Source organism: Phyllobates terribilis, unplaced genomic scaffold, assembly GCF_046119375.1.
Source record: "Phyllobates terribilis strain yellow unplaced genomic scaffold, ASM4611937v1 Scaffold_11__3_contigs__length_659146591, whole genome shotgun sequence".
Taxonomy (NCBI): domain Eukaryota; kingdom Metazoa; phylum Chordata; class Amphibia; order Anura; family Dendrobatidae; genus Phyllobates; species Phyllobates terribilis.
This window is the reverse complement of record NW_027362771.1, coordinates 98,650,186-98,671,097: the sequence shown is the minus strand read 5'-3', so window position 1 is coordinate 98,671,097 and position 20,912 is coordinate 98,650,186. Positions and strand designations below refer to the sequence as shown.

At 41.6% G+C, this 20,912-nt stretch overlaps 1 protein-coding gene across 2 annotated transcripts in view; it reads right to left on the bottom strand.

Annotated features, from left to right (window-relative positions):
• Positions 1 to 20,912, bottom strand: part of UIMC1 (ubiquitin interaction motif containing 1) — a 114,448-nt gene that overhangs the window by 54,670 nt on the left and 38,866 nt on the right. For both annotated transcript variants that reach the window (XM_073651364.1, XM_073651365.1), the window contains exons 6-7: positions 5,542 to 5,606; positions 1,433 to 1,521 (exon numbers count right to left, since the gene is read on the bottom strand). In XM_073651364.1, coding sequence (XP_073507465.1) covers positions 1,433 to 1,521; positions 5,542 to 5,606 — 154 coding nt within the window. The remainder of the gene's footprint in view (positions 1 to 1,432; positions 1,522 to 5,541; positions 5,607 to 20,912) is intronic.

Sequence of the window (20,912 nt, the reverse complement as noted above, 5' to 3'; positions counted from 1 at the left end):
CTCCACACTTATTCGTTCTTCACGCAATCGCCTCCAAGATTTCTCCCGAATATCCCCCGTCCTATGGAATTCTGTGCCTCAACACGTCCGATTATCCACCACATCCGGATCCTTCAGTCGGAACCTGAAAACCCATCTCTTCAAACAAGCTTACAGCCTGCCATGACCTTGCTTGCTGCCACCTCAACCAACAACATCGGAGCTACTGCAACCCCTCAACCTACTGTCTCCACCCCATTCCTGTAGAAAGTAAACACGCAAGGGCAGGGTCCTCTTCCCTCCGTACCGTTCCATCAATGTTAGTTTGTTTACTGTAAGTGATATCTGCATTTAGTATGTAGCTCCTCCTTATGTACTGGGCCATGGAATCAATGGCCCTATATAAATTAATAATAATAATAGTGTCACTTGCAGACTCCTTGATCAGTCCTGTGGATGCATACACTTATCTAATGAAAATCTGACAGCTCTCAGCCTGTTTAAACTGGCTTGGGAAGCAAGGACCAGGCTGTCAATCAGCACAATGTCAGCAGTGACACAAAGTCAACGGTACAGAGTGGAAGAAAACCACACGGTCAATGAAATGTCACAAGAAGAAGGAACAATCGTGGCCAGTAGGGGTCACGTGATTGCTAATAGCAAAAGGCGAACTGTAGGAGAGGCAGTTAGCAGGCAACTACCTGCCCACCAGTGCACAATTGTATAGAAAAAAAACAAGTCCCCTACATCCCTTTTAAATTCCGCAGCCTCTCTCCCTTTAAAGCTAGTGTCTGCCTTGAAGACACTTCCATGATGAAAAAAATAGAATTTCTGAAGCTTCCAGTTTGCCGCCATGTTCTCCGACCAGCTGCATTCATGCAAATTTTATCATGGGTCTTACAATAGCAGCAGCAGCTGTTCACGTGCACAATATTAATACAAAGCAGATATGCACAGCAGGTCTGTGGATATAACCAGTTACAAGAATTTTAAACTGTTATCAAAAGAAATCTTCATAAAGATGCAGGTTACATAGCCAGCATACAGACAGCTTTAAAAACCAGTGCGTTTCACACACTTACACTTCAGCAATCATTGAGTATATTCACACGCTTTTGAAACGGCCATCAATTTTGAAAAAGAAAAAAAGGGTGAAAAATTATATGTTTAGAAACCAATTTGAATAATTATTAACACTAGCCCATTACTTTATGTAACAGCTCAGGTTTTTTTTGGATGAGGTGGGGGATAACAGGGTTCATGGGAGAACCCGACAAATGATCCTCGGTTATTTAGTGGCAATATATTCTGCAGAATGTTACAGCACAGTGTACTAATATAATCAGACATTACATGGTAACAAACTCATTAAAGCAGATCCACATTGTTTCAGTGATCTGAAAAGCAGAAACATCCAGAGAACAGAAAATAATTATTTGTCATTTCCCCGTACCTGGGCAGACTGTAATGTCTTCTTCCTGGGCTATCGCTGTATGCTCCATAAGGTGGCTGTCATTTCTCACAGCAGTTGGCGAAACAGCACTGCAAAAGGCAAATAAATTGAAGCTTTTCAATAGAATCATCTAAAATATAGCAAACACTAAAAAAAGGCATAAAGAGATCATATCCCAAAATAGGGATTAAATTGAGACAACTATAGACTTCCAATCTCATTTTATAATGAAAGTAGAACTTCTAATAGGTGCCCTGGGTCATGTTTCAAGTGTAATGCTGCAGACAATTTTCTCAATGGATTTTTAATCAATTATTGTAGAAATAAAAGAACAGATATTTTTGCAGTATTAATAAATCCTGTTATTCATCATGGGCTAAGGTATGATATAGCACATGGGTCTCAAACACGCGGCAATCACGTCTATGGAGGCAGGGGCCGCACTTCTCTTCATCTGAATGTGCGTCCGAGAACACGCATTCAATTGAAATGTATCGTGACGCAGAAACATGCTCTCTGCACCACAATACCAATATCAGCCACCAGCCAGAGGCCGGCAGATGACGTCGACATCCCAACGCGGCCAACGCCCCAGCTCTGGAGGAGGAAGAGGACGCTGGTCGCCGAGGGAGCGAGGTCATGTGAGAAGAATTTTTCTTGTGTGTGTTAAGGGTCCATAATGGGTGACAGTCTTATAAGATGCAGACATTACTACAAGATAGGGACCAGGATGGGGACATTACTACAAAATAGGGACCAGGATGGGGACATTACTACAAGATAGGGACCAGGATGGGGACATTACTACAAGATAGGGACCAGGATGGGGACATTACTACAAGATAGGGACCAGGATGGGAACATTACCACAAGATAGGGACCAGGATGGGGACAATACCACAAGATAGGGACCAGGATGGGGACATTACCACAAGATAGGGACCAGGATGGGAACATTACTACAAGATAGGGACCAGGATGGGAACATTACTACAAGATAGGGACCAGGATGGGAACATTACTACAAGATAGGGACCAGGATGGGAACATTACTACAAGATAGGGACCAGGATGGGAACATTACTACAAGATAGGGACCAGGATGGGAACATTACTACAAGATAGGGACCAGGATGGGGACATTACTACAAGATAGGGACCAGGATGGGAACATTACTACAAGATAGGGACCAGGATGGGAACATTACTACAAGATAGGGACCAGGATGGGAACATTACTACAAGATAGGGACCAGGATGGGAACAGTACTACAAGATAGGGACCAGGATGGGAACAGTACTACAGGATAGGGACCAGGATGGGAACAGTACTACAGGATAGGGACCAGGATGGGAACATTACTACAAGATAGGGACCAGGATAGGAACATTACTACAAGATAGGGACCAGGATGGCGACATTACTACAAGATAGGGACCAGGATGGCGACATTACTATAAGATGGGGACATTACTATATGACGGTGCGAAGATGAGGACATTACTGCAAGATGGGGCCAGGAGGGGGACATTACTACAGGATGGAGACCATTATTACAGGTTAAGGGACCATCATTAAAGGTTGAGAGGGCCTTATTACGGAAAAATATTGGGCCACTAAAAATGCTGTCTTATATAAAAACTGAAGTAAAAGAGAATACCTGCATCATAACCCATATAATAAACACCATTAAAAATAATAAAAAAACATGCCAAAAATGATCAAAAAGTCCTATAGAAAAATAATGGTATCTCTAAAAGAGTCATCTTCTCCTGCAAAAAACACAGCCTTTCATATTCAAATTTTTTCTATGTGCGGCCCATTTACTTGACTGAGTTTGAGACCCCTGCTTTAGCATTTCCCCATTTTTATTTTTGTTTGGTTCTGCATTTTCATTTTTGGCTCTTTGCTTTCCAAGAGCCAGAACTATTTTAATTTCCATCGATGTAGCCATACCAGGAGTTGTTTTTTGCGGGAAGAGTTTTAGTTTTGAATGACTTCTATAATTTACAGAAAAACAGGATACAGAAGGAGTTTCGTTTTTATAAAGTTCACTTTGCAATAAAAATAACATGCCGATTTTAAACTACAAGTCAGTATGGTTATTGGGGTACCAGATTTATATTTTTCTTTATGGTTTACAACATATAATTAAGTGTGTCATTTTCTGAGAACTTTAACTCATTTTCCAGTTGACGTAGTTGTACCAAGACTTGTTTTTTTAAGAGGGTGAGTTGTCGTTTTTATTGGCATCCATTTAGTGGACATATGACTGTCTATTTTTATTCCATTTTTCATGAGCAAAGTGACCAAAACAAATAACTTTTTTTGTTTTTTGCCCTATCTTTCCTGTATTCACCGATTGGGATAAATATAAAATTTTAGTAGACTAAACAGTTATGGAAGTAGGGATATCAATTATATTAAGGTGGTTGATTTGAACTTTTTTTTATATATATATTTTTTACATTTTATGCTAGTTCTCCTAGGGGAATTGAACCTGCAATCGCTTGTACAATGCTGTTGTATTGCAATCAACTATAATTTTTTTATCTTCCGAAGCACAGTCAAAGGCTGGACTTTACAGGTGCAACGGGGGTATTCAGAAAGCTCCCATGATACCCTGCAATTGCATAATGGTGGGTGTGGGTGTGGGGGGTTGTAGAGAATGGAATTGAAGAGACTCCTGCATATAAGTGGTTAAACTGCTACAATCAGAGATAGCTCCTACTGGATAAGTTAAGACACAGGTGAGGGCTGTAAAACACAGCTGGCACCTGCAGTGTACGCAGCGGGCTCAACGTTACTCAAGGTGATTTCTGGTTAAAGCCAGTGACGTCCTGATTTTAATTGTGCTAAGCATCCAGACAGGTCTGATAAAAAGTTAACTTTTCAGAAAGACCCTTGCTCTTGACTTGTTTATATACGCCTCATAACACTGAGGCGGAGGATATTGCTGCAGATTTCAGACTGCACACCAATATCCCCAGGGCTACTTTGAAAGAGATCTATAAGAAGTCATGGATTAGGTCAACATATCCAAACACAGGTTGCCTTTATACTTGCAATACAATATAGCTTTATAATAGGAAGGCTCCATGATCTGCTTAAAGTGCTTTGTATGCATCTCAGGATAGGAGAAAACCAACAGTGATAGATCTCCAGTATATTATTAGCATGCAATGAGCATTGTTTGCTTAAGAAAAATGCAGCGTTTCTACAGAAGATCTGGCTGAGATGTACGAGATTTTCGCCAGCGCTCCATGTCTACCTTTTTAGCAAGTCAGCTCAAGTGTATTGGTAGAATTTATTACAGCCAGCCATACAAGAATCACTTAGCAGACAGCTAGAATTTATGATAAATTATCCAGGTGGTGAAACCCAGTCCACAGAGAATGCCCCTACCTCCTACAAGGAAATAAACAACATGTATGAGCAGCAGGAACGCAGCGCACCAGGTGATATAAGGCAGTGCTCCGTGAGCCGGAACCAAGCTTTCTTGGCAGAACAGCGCACAAAGCAGTGACCCTTTCCTGTCTAGGCCATACTGCTGCAGTCTATCAGGTTAGGTACAATGCATGCCACGTGTTACAGAAATGTAAATTTGTCCTACACTGTTGTTCAGCTTCTGTTAAACACTTGCTGGATGTGTTCATTGGTGCCATGTTCCCACTATAGAGGGGCATCAGAACCATTTCATTCAGCATTTCACCTAAAATCCCAATACCGTTGCAGCTCGGTAGCTGTGCTTATACTAATTTTCAGACGATTACATCAAGAGCTCTAACGACTCTCTGAACAAGTCAGTCATCTCCCTTGTGACAAGAATACTGCTAGCTCTTGAAACATGTTTACGCCAAGAAGAAATGCACCTGAAAAATGATCATGTAGCTAGGAAGAGCACTCCGGAGGGATGGATCGTGGCCAGGCGCCAGGTGCGTGCTGAATGTAGCGTGGGAGAACAGTCTAATGGGAAGGATCCGAATTTCCCATACAAGCAGATCTACAGCTGCATGCTAGTGATCCTCTGCAGTTTTATCAATGGGAAGTCACAAACATGACCATGGAAAACTCATCGATGGGAAAGATAGTTCATGAGGGTTCTCACCTGTCACCAGGTGCCACCGGAGCTACTCCTGCACATTCACTTGGCGGCATCTTGGTAAACAGTGCCTGGGTAAAGTGGAGAAAATAGGATGAGAAACAAATTAACTAATGTGACATTGTAAAGAAGCAAAAACAAAAATAAAATATCTAATATAGCCAAATGTAAAAGCACTGCTTTCAGTTTCATCACTCGTGTATCATCAGACATCAAAGGGCGTGAAATGCTCCACTCTGAAAACTTGAAGGGGTTGTCCGGCCTTATGATACTGATGACCTATCCAAGGTCACCAACAACATAACACCAGACAACTCCATTAAGATATATGGGCACAACCAGGACATCGTTACCATGAGATGCCCTACTGATCAGCATTTTAAACTCAATTTTTATGTATAAGCATGATAGTGGGGGAAGAAGATCATTGCAGCTGGGACAATTTTATGCTAAAACACATTTTTGTGAGGGAAAAAACACATTTCCACATCGAAATCAGCAAAAAAAACACAAATTTCATGCAAATTGTACCCCGTTGTTGTTAATGTTAAAGTCACATTACCATTCCTTTCCCTTGTGGTTTTAAAAACTGCATCACAGGAAAATAAAAGTGACATATCACTTTAGGTAGATTCCTCCTAGAATATTCACATCACTCTACACTGAAGTCACATTGATAACATATATTGTATGGTTTTGGATATTCATTTCTCCTGAAAACCCCATTGGCTTTCTTCCATCTCAAAATGCCTGTGTGAACATACCCATAAGGATGTGTCGTGTCACATGTGATTTTTGCTCTAAGATTGGGCTCAAACCATGTTCTCCTCCCCTCTTCATACTCCATCAGGTGCCCCCAGTCTGGAAAAATACAGAAGCGACGGCGCACCGAAATGGGAGAACACAGCCTTACTGTTATAGGGAGAGACCGCATCACAAAGTTCACCGATGATCATAATCTTCCTTCAGCCATTCCACTTCTTAAAGCTATAATCAAATTGCCGACTCATTCGAATAACTCCAAAAACATTGTCATGCAGTCTCCTAAAGTCAGCAGTGCTGGTGCTCATCACCTGCTCCAAAATGGACAAAAAAGGAAAGATGATGGCGCCAATGACCCACAGTGGTTGAGAGAACTGGTCTTCACTCTACATACAGTATGTGTTCTGTCTTGCGAGCTGCGTTACTGTGACAGACAAAGAAGTGTTGTGTTTCGGGACTAAAGTCAAAAGTTCTGAAAAACACTAAGAGTCCAGTTTTCTTTCCAATTTTCATGAAAGATAAATGGTAAAACGTGCCTGTGTTGTAATGTCCAGCCTTCAATATAATAAATAGGGTATTCACACCGGTCACCAGCCAGTATTTGAACATTACAGATACAGAGGGCTATTAAGTGCATGGAGGGTGTGTGAACAGATGCTACGAGGACCCATATTTGGAAGAACATTTAGGACGGGCAAAAAGAGAATAGTTATAAAAGTCATGTGAGGCGATAGACCATTTTTTTAGGGCAAACTTAAAACTGTGGGTATTGGGAATTAATCGAATAGTCCAGGGTAGTGCATTCCAGAGAATTGCCACAGCACGCGAGAAGTCTTGGAGACGAGCGTGAGAGGCTTGGATTATTGAGGATGTTAGTCTTCGGTAACTAGCGGAACGGCATGGGTAGGGTGATAGTCAGAGATGAGGTAGGAGATGTAGGGTGGTGCTGAACAGTGGAGATCTTTGTAAGTGAAAGTTTATATTGGACGCTGTAGTAAATGGGCAACCAGTGCAATGACTGGCACAGGGTAGAAGCATCGGTGTAGCGGTTGGAGAGGAACAGGATCCTAGCTGCGGAATTCAGGACGGATTGGAGAGGGTAGCGTATAGTAAGAGGGAGACAGATTAGTAGAGAGTTGCAGCAGTCCAGGCAGGATGAATAAGAGCAACAGTAAGAATTTTTGCAGGGTCAAAGGTAAAAAAAGGTAGAATTCTAGAGATGTTTTTGAGGTGTAGACAACATGAGCAAGCGAATGAACGGATGCAGCGAGTGAAGGAAAGACCTGAGTCAAATATGACCCCAAGGCAGCAGGGGTGCTGCAGGGGAGTAATGGTAGAACCATACACGGAAATAGCAATACTGGGTTAGGTAAGGTTAGTGGAGGGAGGAAACACAAGGAGCTCAGTTTTGACTCATCCAGTTTTAGATAGATAGATGACATGATGTTAGAGACAGCGGAAAGACAATCACTGGTATTTTGTAGTAATGCAGGGGTGATGTCAGGAGATGATGTGTATAATAGGGTGTCATCAGCATAGAGATGGTACTGAAAACTGAATCTACTGATGGTTTGTCCAACATGTAAATCTCACATTTCAAGCACACAGATTTTAGCAGGTATTCTGCTCCAAAATCAAAAATAAATCTCCCTACTAACAGCCTTCTATTAGTTAAAATAGGTAATCCACAAAGCTGCAAAATGGTGCAAATTTTCCTGTCTGAATTTGAAATTAGCATCACAGTAAAAATAAGTGTCATTATGTATTGAAGTGGATTTCTTTTGGAAACCACAGCAGGTAGCTGCATACCGATTAGTCTGACTGTGTGAGGTTAACCCTCTACATTTCAGCCTGAAAATCCACAGCAGAAATTAAGAGGGTCAACCATACATTTTTAAGGGAGATTCCTGTAAATCAGAAACATATTTTTCCAACAGCATGAACATAGTCACAGGCATGTTTTAATCCTCATCAATGGGCGCTATTGCTTGTGCTGTAAGAAAAATAGAAGTGGCATCTGCCAATAGGGGACCAAGGCTCCCTTACTGGTGCTTGTATAAACCCAAAATGTTATCTTTTAAATGCCCAGGTCTGCATTTAGAGCACAGTGTCACAAAATCTGTGCTCAAATCTCTATAAAATTAATCAGAAAACAGGATCTAAAAATGACAGGGTGTTAAAAGAGCCACTATAAGACAAAAATTGGTCAGGTCACATTTATGGCATATTAATTGCTTCCATATTACATGTTTATTACAATGGAGAGGGACCGCATATGCCCCCCTACACTCCAGATTTCTAAGGCAAAGTTAGATAGATTGATTAAAAATATTTATCAATATCATTTATCAATATGATATAAAAAAAACTGCAAAACATAAAAATATACATTTAGCATTGCCATAATATTGACCCGCAGAAAAAAAAAAGCTTACATGTAATTTTTACTGCAAAGTGAAAGCGTATAAATCAAACTCGAGCCGCATTGGTGGAATTTAAATTTTTATCAATTCTACCCCAAAATTTTTTCCAAAAGGCGCCAGTCTTAACTACTTCTCCAGTAAAAATCAAGCCATTTTATGACTACGTTTACGAAAAAAATAGCTGTTTATCTGAACACTTTTTGTGGATGCCAGGGAATAAAGAGCAGTATTTCAATGGAAGTGTGGAAAAGAAAGAACATTTTGCAAACACAATTATTACAACAAGTAACTTGTATATAACTGTGAAGGTGTGAGAGATGTGTGACAGCATGGACCCTGCAGCTGTACATCCCTGGAGACTACAACCACTTCAGTCTATGTGTTAAATGGTTACTAGCAAGCTTCACGTTTACGGTATAGATGTGAAATATATCATAAATCCTGTATCTGTCGCTTAACCTGTCAATTATCAACTGCTGTGGGGCAACAACAACAAGGAAAAGCATAAACAACCGCTCACCTACCGGATGTATTCGTTGGACCTGGCTGGACTAAATAATCTTGCATGAACGGGAAGTGCCGTGAATACAGCTCTCTTCATGAAGGATTTTGTTGCATCTCTCTGATTTACACAGAGCACCACCCATGTTTAATGCAGAGACCTATGGATATTGACCATTATATCTGACATAATAGTCCTGACCTTATTCTCTTCTGCTGGATTATTTACTAAAGGTTGCTTTAAAAGGATATGGGCACATTTGGGTGCAACTTTTATTCTTTACTTATCTGTCAGTAGGATCAACCCTCCTAAGGAGTCTATATGGGCATGTAGGTCATAAGGAGCTGATTATAGTGATACCTTGTTATCTGATGTCTTACTCCAGAGAAATCCACATTTTTCTTAATGTGTAAAGAAGTTAATGTTAAGATCTATGGGCCGGACACAGATCTCCCCGAAATTCTGCCTTCAGAGCTTCCTTTAAATGAAAAAGGGTGCTACCAGTGTGAGACATGTAGATCAGGAAAGCAGACTGTCAGTCATTACATGTCTCACACTGGTAATGCCCCCTTTCATTTATAATAAGCTTTAAATGCATATTCTCAAGCAGTTGTGTGTGCGGCCCATAGATATTAACAGTTTATTTACATATTAAGAAAAATATGGACTTTTCTGGAATAAAACATTGGATCGCAGATATCAAGGTATCATTTCTATGACCTACAAACCCATATAAACAGCTTAGGAGCATTGATCCTACTGACAGATTCCCTTTAAATGCATATATATTCTCCTAATAGGTACTGTAACAATATGGTTTCATGAAATATATTAGACACTGGCTCTACAACCTCTACTTGTCTATCTTCGGCAGTCTCATTGAGAATGAGTGGCGTGCGTGCATGCATGGCCATTATTGCTCCATTCAAATGGAAATAATATTTATTATGGGTGCTTGTTTAGGGGGGCTCCATCTCATCTGGAACTGTATCTATTTAGGAAGCCTGGTGAGACCTCATTTCATTTAGGGTCATTTGTAATTTAAATGCTGGATGTTTCAGGGGTGTCCTATACAGACCAACATTTAGCCGCCTGTGACTGTTTGATATCTGCATGACGTAACTTCTCAAAACAGAAAGTATACTTTCTAGCGATCGAGGTATCTGTGGCCCCAGTCCACAATGTTGGGGCAGTATCTGACCAAAGTAGTACACATCATCTAATAAAGCTGTACAGTGAGTAAGGAAAGTATTCAGACCCCTTTACATTTTTCACTTTGTTTCATTGTAGCCATTTGGTAAATTCTAAAAAGTTCATTTTTTTTCTCATTAAAGTACACTCTGCACCCCATCTTGACTGAAAAAAAAACAGAAATGTAGAAATTTTTGCAAATTTATTAAAAAAGAAAAACTGAAATATCACATGGTCATAAGTATTCAGACCCTTTGCTCAGTATTGAGTAGAAGCACCCTTTTGAGCTAGTACAGACATGAGTCTTCTTGGGAATGATGCAACAAGTTTTTCACACATGGATTTGGGGATCCTCTGCCATTCTTCCTTGCAGATCCTCTCCAGTTCCGTCAGGTTGGATGGTGAACGTTGGTGGACAACCATTTACAGGTCTCTCCAGAGATGCTCAATTGGGTTTAGGTCAGGGCTCTGGCTGGGCCAGTCAAGAATGGTCAAGAGTTGTTCTGAAGCCACTCCTTTGTTATTTTAGCTGTGTGCTTAGGGTCATTGTCTTGTTGGAAGGTAAACCTTCAGCCAAGTCTGAGGTCCAAAGCACTCTGGAAGAGGTTTTCATCCAGGATCTCTCTGTACTTGGCCGCATTGATGTTTCCTTCAATTGCAACCAGTCGTCCTGTCCCTGCAGCTGAAAAAAAAAACTATAGCATGATGATGCCACCACCATGTTTCACTGTTGGGATTGTATTGGGCAGGTGATGAGCAGTGCCTGGTTTTCTCCACACATACCGCTTAGAATTATCACCAAAAAGTTCTATTTTCGTCTGATCAGACCAGAGAATCTTATTTCTCATAGTCTGGAAGTCCTTCATGCGTTTTTGAGCAAACTCTATGCGGGGTTTCATATGTCTTGCATATATGAGGAGAGGCTTCCATTGGGCCACTCTGCCATAAAGGCCCGACTGGTGGAGGGCTGCAGTGATAGTTGACTTTGTGGAACTTTCTCCCATCTCCCTAATGCATCTCTGGAGCTCAGCCACAGTGATTTTGGGGTTTTTCTTTACCTCTCTCATCAAGGCTCTTCTCCCACTATTGCTCAGTTTGGCTGGACAGCCAGGTCTAGGAAGACTTCTGGTGGTCCCAAACTTCTTCCATTTAAGGATTATGGAGGCCACTGTGCTCTTACCAACCTTGATTAATGCAGAAATTCTTTTATAACCTTGGCCAGATCTGTGCCTTGCCACAATTCTGTCTCTGAGCTCCATGGGCAGTTCCTTTGAGCTCATGATTCTCATTTGGTCTGACATGAACTGTGAGCTGTGAGGTCTTATATAGACAGGTGTGTGCCTTTCCAAGTCCTATCAGTTTAATTAAACACAGCTGGACTCCAGTGAAGGAGTAGAACCATCTCAAGGTGGATCACAAGTAAACTGACAGCATGTGACTTAAATATGAGTGTCTGAGCAAAGGGTCTGAATACTTATGACCATGTGATATTTCAGTTTTTCCTTTTTAATAAATTTGCAAAAATTTCGACATTTCTGTTTTTTTTTACTCAAGATAATGAACTTTTTAGAATTTACCAAATGGCTGCAATGAAACAAAGAGTGAAAAACGTAAAGGGGTCTGAATACTTTTCGTACCCACTGTATATCCTATAATCAGATTATTCAACTTTCTCTACATAAAATTTGGTTTACCTGCAAATATATCACAAGGAAAACTTTCCATGAGAGCTTACTTTCAACCACTGTACAACACAACTAAGTGACTAAAATCATTCCTAGTGTACTAGTATGCCCGGTATTACGACAGCTCTTCAAATATATTATTTATTACATTAGTTGTCTGTTGTTCACAGACATCGTAGACAATCTGTTCACTCTTCTGTTCTGATTAATCAGTTTGAGGCTATGTGCCCACAATGCAGAAATGAAGCAGAAATTTTCCTGAGCATTTCTGCATCTCCTTGGCAGAAAAATGCATGCGTTTTTGACACGTATTTGCCATGCGTTTTTCCAATGCATTGTATAGGCAAATCTGCATGCAGAAAAGCACAAGAATTGGTCATGTCCGTATTTTTTCTGCGAGTAAAATCTGCGCAGAAAAAATATGGACCATGTGCACAGAACTTGCAGAATGTCATAGGAAGTCATGGGATAAGGTATGCAATGCGTTTCTGGAGCGTTTACGCGCTGCAAATCCGCACCAAAAAATGCACCAAAAACGCATCGTGGGCAGCCTGAGGAGAAAAATAAAGCAAGGTATATAAAAGAGCACTGGTAGTCAATTTACTGCAGACTTCAGGGGACACTTTCATTATTTACATAATCATGTCAAGAGAACTTTACCAGATATCAATACAAAAGGCTAAAGAAGTAAATCTGTAGGCAAGCGGGCCACGTGAACAATACCAGCATTATAACAGATCAGGTGTCATATTAAAAAAACAACAGGTCAGTAACATAGCAGCTTATACAAGTGCTTCTCACTAAATTAGAATATCATCAAAAAGTTAATTTATTTCAGTTCTTCAATACAAAAAGTGAAACTCATATTATATAGTCATTACAAACAGAGTGATCTATTTCAAGTGTTTATTTCTGTTAATGTTGATGAAATCGGTTTACCTGCAAATATATTACAATATCACAAGGAAAACTTTCCATGAGAGCTTACTGTCAACTAATGTACAACACAACTAAATGACTAAAATCATTCCTAGTGTACTAGTATGCCCGGTATTACGACAGCTCTTCAAATAAATAATGTATTACATTAGTTGTCTGTTGTTCACAGACATCGTAGACAATCTGTTCACTCTTCTATTCTGATTAATCAGTTTGAGGAGAAAAATAAAGCAGGGTATATAAAAGAGCACTGGTAGTCAATTTACTGCAGACTTCAGGGGACACTTTCATTATTTACATAATCATGTCAAGAGAACTTTACCAGATATCAATACAAAAGGCTAAAGAAGTAAATCTGTAGGCAAGCGGGCCACGTGAACAATACCAGCATTATAACAGATGGTGTCATATTAAAAAACAACAGGCCGGTAACATAGCAGCTTATAGATAAAACAGCTGGGAAAAATGGACAACTAAGGACATTTAGAGAATATCCACAATTAGGACAGTTGTGGTAAACATGCTGGCAATCACCCGATGAACTAGCAAAACGCTTGTTCGTCAAGTGAGAGGATGTTTTGGTAGGCTTCAGAATATTGTGCATACATATAACCCTTAAATAAGTTGTCCACTACTTTATATGAACCCCCCTAACGTATCCCCCCGGGGCCCAGAAGTGTTTTTCTAAATACCTTGTGGTACCTTTTCTGCCTCTGAGCGGCGCTATTGCTGGCCGCTCAGAGGCATCACTTGACCAGTCACCCGTGAGACGTGACATCAGTGACGCGCTCCCTGCGGTGGATGCTGGGCTGTGGTTATCCCATGCGTCACACCCAGCATTCACCAAGTGCTTTCCCAGTGAATGAGGAGAGGCAGAGAGCGCGGTGGATGCCGGGTGTGACGTGCTGGGTAACCCCGCCCAGCAGCCACCAGGGAGCGCAGCACTGAGTCACGCCCGGCAGCAGTCGGAACTTGACGTGACGTCAGCGGATGTCAGAGCCGGCTGCAGCCGGGAATCGCGTGATGCCTGTGAGCAGCCAGTGATAGCGCCGCTCACAGGCAGCAAAGGCACCACAAGGTATTTAGAGAAACACTTATGGGCCCTGGGGGAATACATTGGGGGATCATATAAAGTAGTGGACAACCCCTTTAAAACAGTAAATTTATTTATATTTTATTAAAAAGACACCAATAAATCTCTAGTGAAAACAGCAAAATTAAACAAATAACCAAGAAAGGAACCACTTAAAAATATCAGGGCCAACTGGAAAGGCCCACTTGAATGGTCCACGAAAGCTGATGTGGTCTCTTATTATTTGATATGTCACTATATCATACACAGGTATACATGAACAAATAGACGACCCACATCAGCAGGGCATATAGATTACACTCTAAACACTAGATAATAAGAGTCAACATTAGCCTGTGTTATTTGACTAGCAGCCCCAGTTCCGAAACAAATGAGGTTCGGAAGCTAGAAAAGTGTGCTCTACATAATAAAAACTAACACAAATTACCCATGTCTATTCACTTTCAGCCTTTTTACATGATAAACAACAAAGTTGTCATCATTAATAAATTAGTAAATGGCATTACAGAAAACAAAAATAAAATTTAGAAGATTACAGAGACGTTCGCCAATTCAAAAAGTGAATTGCCCAGGGCAGATCGAGTGGAAATCTCTCTGTATGCCTCATCACCTTGAGCTGATCCTGTTAAAATCTCTGCCTCCAGAACATTTCTATTCAATGATGTTACAACTAATCGTGTACCATTGCAGAGTCCTCGTTTTGTATTCAAATTTCTCAACATAATAATGCTGCTCACCTTAAAGGAAACTATCACGTTCTATCTACTATCTACACTGAACCATAGCGTTGTTATAGTGATTGTGCAAGTCTAAGGCTATGTGCCCACGATGCAGAAATGCTCAGGATTTTTTCCTGAGCGTTTCTGCATCTCCCTGGCAGAAAAAAACGCATGCAGATTGTACATGCGGATTGTACATGCATTTTCCTGCCAGGGACATGCGGATGTGAAGCGTTCTTCACTTGTATCTCCGCATGCGGGTTGACAAGCGCTTTCCAATCGATTTTAGCATCACTTGGAAAGTGCTTGTCAACTTGGTCACACTATATAAATCCATGCAAACAGCATGGATTTATATAGTGTGACCCGAGAGAATGGTAAAAAATAAATATATACTTACCCTCCGAAGGCCCGCGCTGGCTTGCTTCACCGTCCCGGCTGCGGTACACTGAAGGACCTGCCAACATCAGCGGCGCGTGACCCGTCACATGACTGACGTCAGCGCAGGTCCTTTATTCCATTGCGAACTGCAGCCAAGCAAGGAAGAGCGCTCCGCGGGCCGCCAGAAGGTAAGTATATATTTATTTTTAATTTTATTCTTTTTTTTTTTTTTTACAGTTTTCTATGGTACCCGGGTCCGGAGGAGAGTCTCCTCTCCTCTAGACCTGGGTACCATCCGCACATTAGAACGCATGGAATGCGCATCTACATATACAGTGATGCGTAATCCAAGCGGTCTAATGCATGTCAATGGCGGCGAAAACGCAGCACTTCCGCAAAATAATTGGTAGTGCTGCGTTTTTTTCCGCAATGATAATCCGCAGCGGAAATTTCCGCAGCATGTGCACAGAACATGCGTATTATCATTGGGGAACATGGCAGGCCTTCTACCATGCGTTTAAGCGTTTCTGCAGCGTTTTTGCCGCTGCGTTAACGCGTAAAATACGCATCGTGGTCACACAGCCTAAGGCAATGACTTGGAATGCCTGATGGGGTTAAGCTATTTAAAAATTCAATAGGAAAATATTCCCTTTCATCGTCTTCATCTACAATAAAATCGTCATCGCTCCAACGTCAGTTGATGTTTTTCTCGGACTCACCTGAACATTAAGCTCTTTATGTAGTAAGATATGTCAGTATAGCAAACACAGGTAGACACACTAAGGCTATGTGCACACGATTCAGAAATGCTGCATATTTTTTCCGCTTCTCCCTGGCAGGAAAAACGCATGCGGATTTTACATGCGTTTTTCCCGCCAGGTAGAAGCGTTTGTCAAGCGTTTTTGCATGCATTTCTGTATGCGGGTTATCGAGCGCTTTTTCAAGCGATTTTAGCATCATTTGGAAAGTGCTTGTCAACTTGGTCACACTATATAAATCCATGCAACCGGCATGGATTTATAGTAGTGTGAATAAGTAATAGTAAAAAAAAAAAAAAAAGAAAAAAAAAAATAAATAAACATTATACTTACCCTCCAATGGCCCGCGGTCTCCTTCTCCGATGCGTCTGGTCTCCCCGGTGTCTCGCGGTGGTGTGAAGGACCTGCGATGAAGACATTGAGTCATGTGACCGGTCACATGACTCAATGACGTCATCGCAGGTCCTCACACCACCACGAGGCGCCCAACACACCGGACGCATCGCTATGGAGACCGGGGGACATCGGAAGGCAAGTATGATCTTTATTTTTTATTTTAAATTATTTTTTTTACAGTTTCTATGATACTCCGGTCTCGATGAGAGTCTCCTCTTCTACAGGCCTGGGTACCATCCGCACATTGAATCGCTTCATATCCGCATGTGTACATGTAGTCATGCGGATATCAAGCGTTTCAATGCAAGTCAATGGCGGCAATTACGCTGCGTGTCCGCAAAATTAATGGACATGCTGCGTATTTTTCCACAATGATAATCCGCAACGGAAATCTCCGCAGCATGTGCACAGCACATGCGGATTATCATTGGGGACTATGGGGCACGTATTACCAAGCGTTTTTTAAGCATTTTCGCTGCGGAAATTCTGCAGCAAAAACCATTGAAAAACTCATAGTGGGCACACAGCCTAAATCTGCAAGGCACATAAAACATGCTCGACATACAAGATAGCATTATAAATGATAGAGTGAATGTGTTGCCCAGAATCACCACCTTGGGCCTAAGTAACTCTAAGACATACAAACTACTCGCCCTGCCTGGCAGCGGGGGTTGGCACCTTAGATAAAGAGGTTTTGATGCCCCCTCTCCAAGACGACTGCCCCTGACTTTCCCTCACTGTCCATAGAATATGCAGTATGACTGCAGGAGCCTAGCCTAGACATAGTCCAACTGGCTGAGGGAAAGACATAAAAGTAAGCACATGTTCACACCATCATGGGCCATTAACATTCGAATACCTATTTGAACCTCTTCATTATATGGACCTCCTGCTGAACAACTAATGGGGAAACTGGTTGAGGCAGAGGCAAAGGCAGATATTTGGAAATCTACTTAAAAGACATCATGAACGATAAGTTGCATCCTTTTAGGTCTCTCTTTCCCTAGCTGTCTACCTGTGTATGATATACTGATATATCAAACTAGCTATTGAACCCGCTCTATGGCCGGGTGGCGAGCATTTTTATTGATATATGGTCTGTGCTGCCCCCCCCCATCCTGGTATTTGTGCTGCCCCCATCCTGTCCCCCATCCTATCCTGGTATGCATGGTACCCCTCATCCCCCAATCCTGGTATGCATGGTACCCATCATCCCCCAATCCTGGTATACATGGTACCCATCAATCCTGGTATGTGTGACTCCCTCACCACCCAATCCTGGTATGCATGGCACCCCTCATCCCCCAATCCTGGTATGTATGGCACCCCTCATCTCCCAATCCTGGTATGCATGGTCACCCCCTCAACCCCCAATTCTGGTATGCATGGTCCCCCTCACCCCCCAATCCTGGTAGGTATGGCACCCCTCATCCCTTTCACGCTGCACACATACAAAAAAAACCCCACTTATATTCACCTTTCTTCCCTGTGCTCCAGCGCTGCTGTGTCCTGTTCTGCCGGAAGCCGGGGCAGGAGTGTGGCGCTGGAGCATGCGAGTGCCCATTCCTCGCTGTCTGGCGCCATTTTGCTGAAGACACACTACAAATGTGTCTTCAACAAAATGGCGCCGGATAGCGCTATGCGCATGCGCCGACTTCACTCCTGCCCCGGTCTCCGGCGAGAAGAGAGGCGCCGCGGCAACGCTCCTCCCGGTCAGATAAGTATGGCGCCGGAGATCGGGGTATGCGTTTAGTGTCTATGCATACCGTGATCTCCGGTGCCATACACACTCCTCTTACCTGTAATGGCTCCATACGTTCTTCTGTCTGGAGCCAGACTGCGCAGGCATGTCGCGCTTGCGCAGTCTATAAAGGCTTCGGACAGAGGGACGCTTGTAGTGTTATATTATAAATAATAAGAGTCAACATCAGCCTGTGTTATCTAGTGTTTAGAGTGTAATCTATATGACCTGCTGATGTGGGTCGTCTATTTGTTCATGCATACCTGTGTATGATATAGTGACATATCAAATAATAAGAGACCACATCAGCTTTCGGTCAGTGGCCCATTCAAGTGGGCCTTTCCAGTTGGCCCTGATATTTTTAACTGGTTCCTTTCTTGGTTATTTGTTTAATTTTGCTGTTTTCACTAGGGATTTATTGGTGTCTTTTTAATAAATATAAATACATTTAATGTTTTAAGGGTTATATGTATGCACTTTGTATCCCTTATTATTTATATTTTCATATCTAATAAAGGCTTCAGAATATTATCACTTTCGACCGAACATCATCGCATTGGAGATACTGCGGTATGCCAGTCTAAAGCAGGCTACTAAAGGGAACTTGTCAGGTCCAAAAATGCTATTTTCCAGCAGATATTCAGTTACTCACCAGGTAAATAGAGTAAAAATCCTGCCTCACTGTGGCAGCGGTAAGCCAAGCCTCCGACTCCTCAATTTCCATGACACCAACTCCACCTCCCTCATACATGGCTCATGTTTAAGTGATAAATTTACTGTAGCACAGATTCATCTCAGCTAAAAGTCTAGACCCTTAAATCAGGGATAGGACAGACATTTATAGGACATTTCATAACTTTCCAAATTCTTATGAAAAAATATTCCCCACAAACTGCATTGAACTACTGTATCCAATTTATTATATATTTTAGGAGTCTGAGTCGGTCCATTTTATACCGACTTCGACTCCACCAAAATGGACACCGACTCCAGAGCCCTGCTGTTGACAATGTTGATTACTCCCCGGGAACTATGACTGCTGTGGAGCAGGCTGTCAATCTGAGTGTCAGGGAGTGATTACAGTCTTGCTTAATGTGTAGTGAGCAGTGCCTGTAACAGATCCCTGTACCGCCTGACGGCTGGAAGAAAGCAGCTGCAGGAGGGATATAAGTTCATTTTCTCCCTGTCACCGCTACCCCAGGTAGCAAGGCATTATTTTTACCTTATATCTACAGGTACAGTGTTTTGGACATGACAGGTTCTTTTTAAATAACTGCTCATCATTGTTTAATGCCACAAGCTGGTTAGTGTAAACCCACCCTAGCTAGACTAAAATGGAGAAAGATGCAGCTCTTCATTTCTTCTCCGCCTAGCCCATGGCTTCCTCATCAAGCACATCAGGGATCTGGGGGTCTATATTTAGAGTTGGAAGAGCTACCAATCAGACATTTGTGGCATATCCATATTTCATGTGGCATATTTCATAATAATCCAAATTGGTAAGCATTCTTCCTAATCTATATATACACACAGCCTGCTGTATATGGTAACCAGCTATTTGCTGATGGAGGCAGGTAACTTGTAATACTCATGCTACTACACTGATGTTAGCAAACAATGTTTCAACATTAGATACTCATCTAGAAATTATGATTCTTTAATATCTAATGTGCAATTTCAACATAGCCTCCATTTTAAGTTATCACTAGTGTTGAGCATTCCGATACTGAAATATGGGGTATCGACCGATATTCGCGGTATCGGAATTCCGATACTTTTAGAATATCGAATACTGGAATCGGAAGTTCCCATAACGCCTGCTCTCTTCCGTGTCTCTGAAGGATGACAAGCTGGATGGCAGCGCTCAGCTTACTGTACTTGTCATTTAGTGTTAAAGGATTTATTAAAAAAAATAATAGTGTTTTCATGCACAGTCTCTTTAAAAAAGCCGGCCGGCAATTCAGCAGCGGTACCCGACAATTTATAACAGACAGAATAGAGCTTCACACATAGATTAGATGGATAGAAACATGTCAGTCACATATATAATAAGTACAGTGACAGTGTTGATTACTGTACTTGTCATTTAGTGTAAAGGATTTATTAAAAAAAAAATTGGTGTGGGGTTCCCCGTAATTTTAGTCTCTAGCAGAGGTTAAGCAGACGGCTGGGGCAGATGTTTGAAGCCTGGGAAGGGGGTAATACCCACGGAGCTTCCCAGGCTACTAATATCAGCCCCCAGCTATCACTGTACTTATTATATATGTGACTGACATGTTTCTATCTATCTAATCTATGTGTGATTCTCTATTCTTTCTATTCTAAATTGTCGGGTACCGATGCTGAATTGCCGGCCGGCTTTTTTAAAGAGACGGTGCATGAAAACACTGTTATTTTTTTTAATAAATCCTTTAACACTAAATGACAAGTACAGTAACCAACATTGTCACTGTACTTCTTATATATGTGACGGACATGTTTCTATCTATCTAATCTGTGTGTGATGTTCTATTCTTTCTGTTCTAAATTGTCGGGTACCGGTGTATGCCGCTGCTGAATTGCAGGCTTTTCATGTAATACATTCTACATTATTCTTAGTTGTTTAACTTCATGTAGAATTAACCTACAAGGAAAGAAAGGGTTTATTTTTATTCCGATATTTGTGTCCCATTGACTTGCATTGGTTTCCGGTATCGGAATCGGCGATATCCGATATATTTTGGGTATCGGTCCGATCCAATCCGATCCGATATTTCCCGATATCGGAAGATATCGCTCAACACTAGT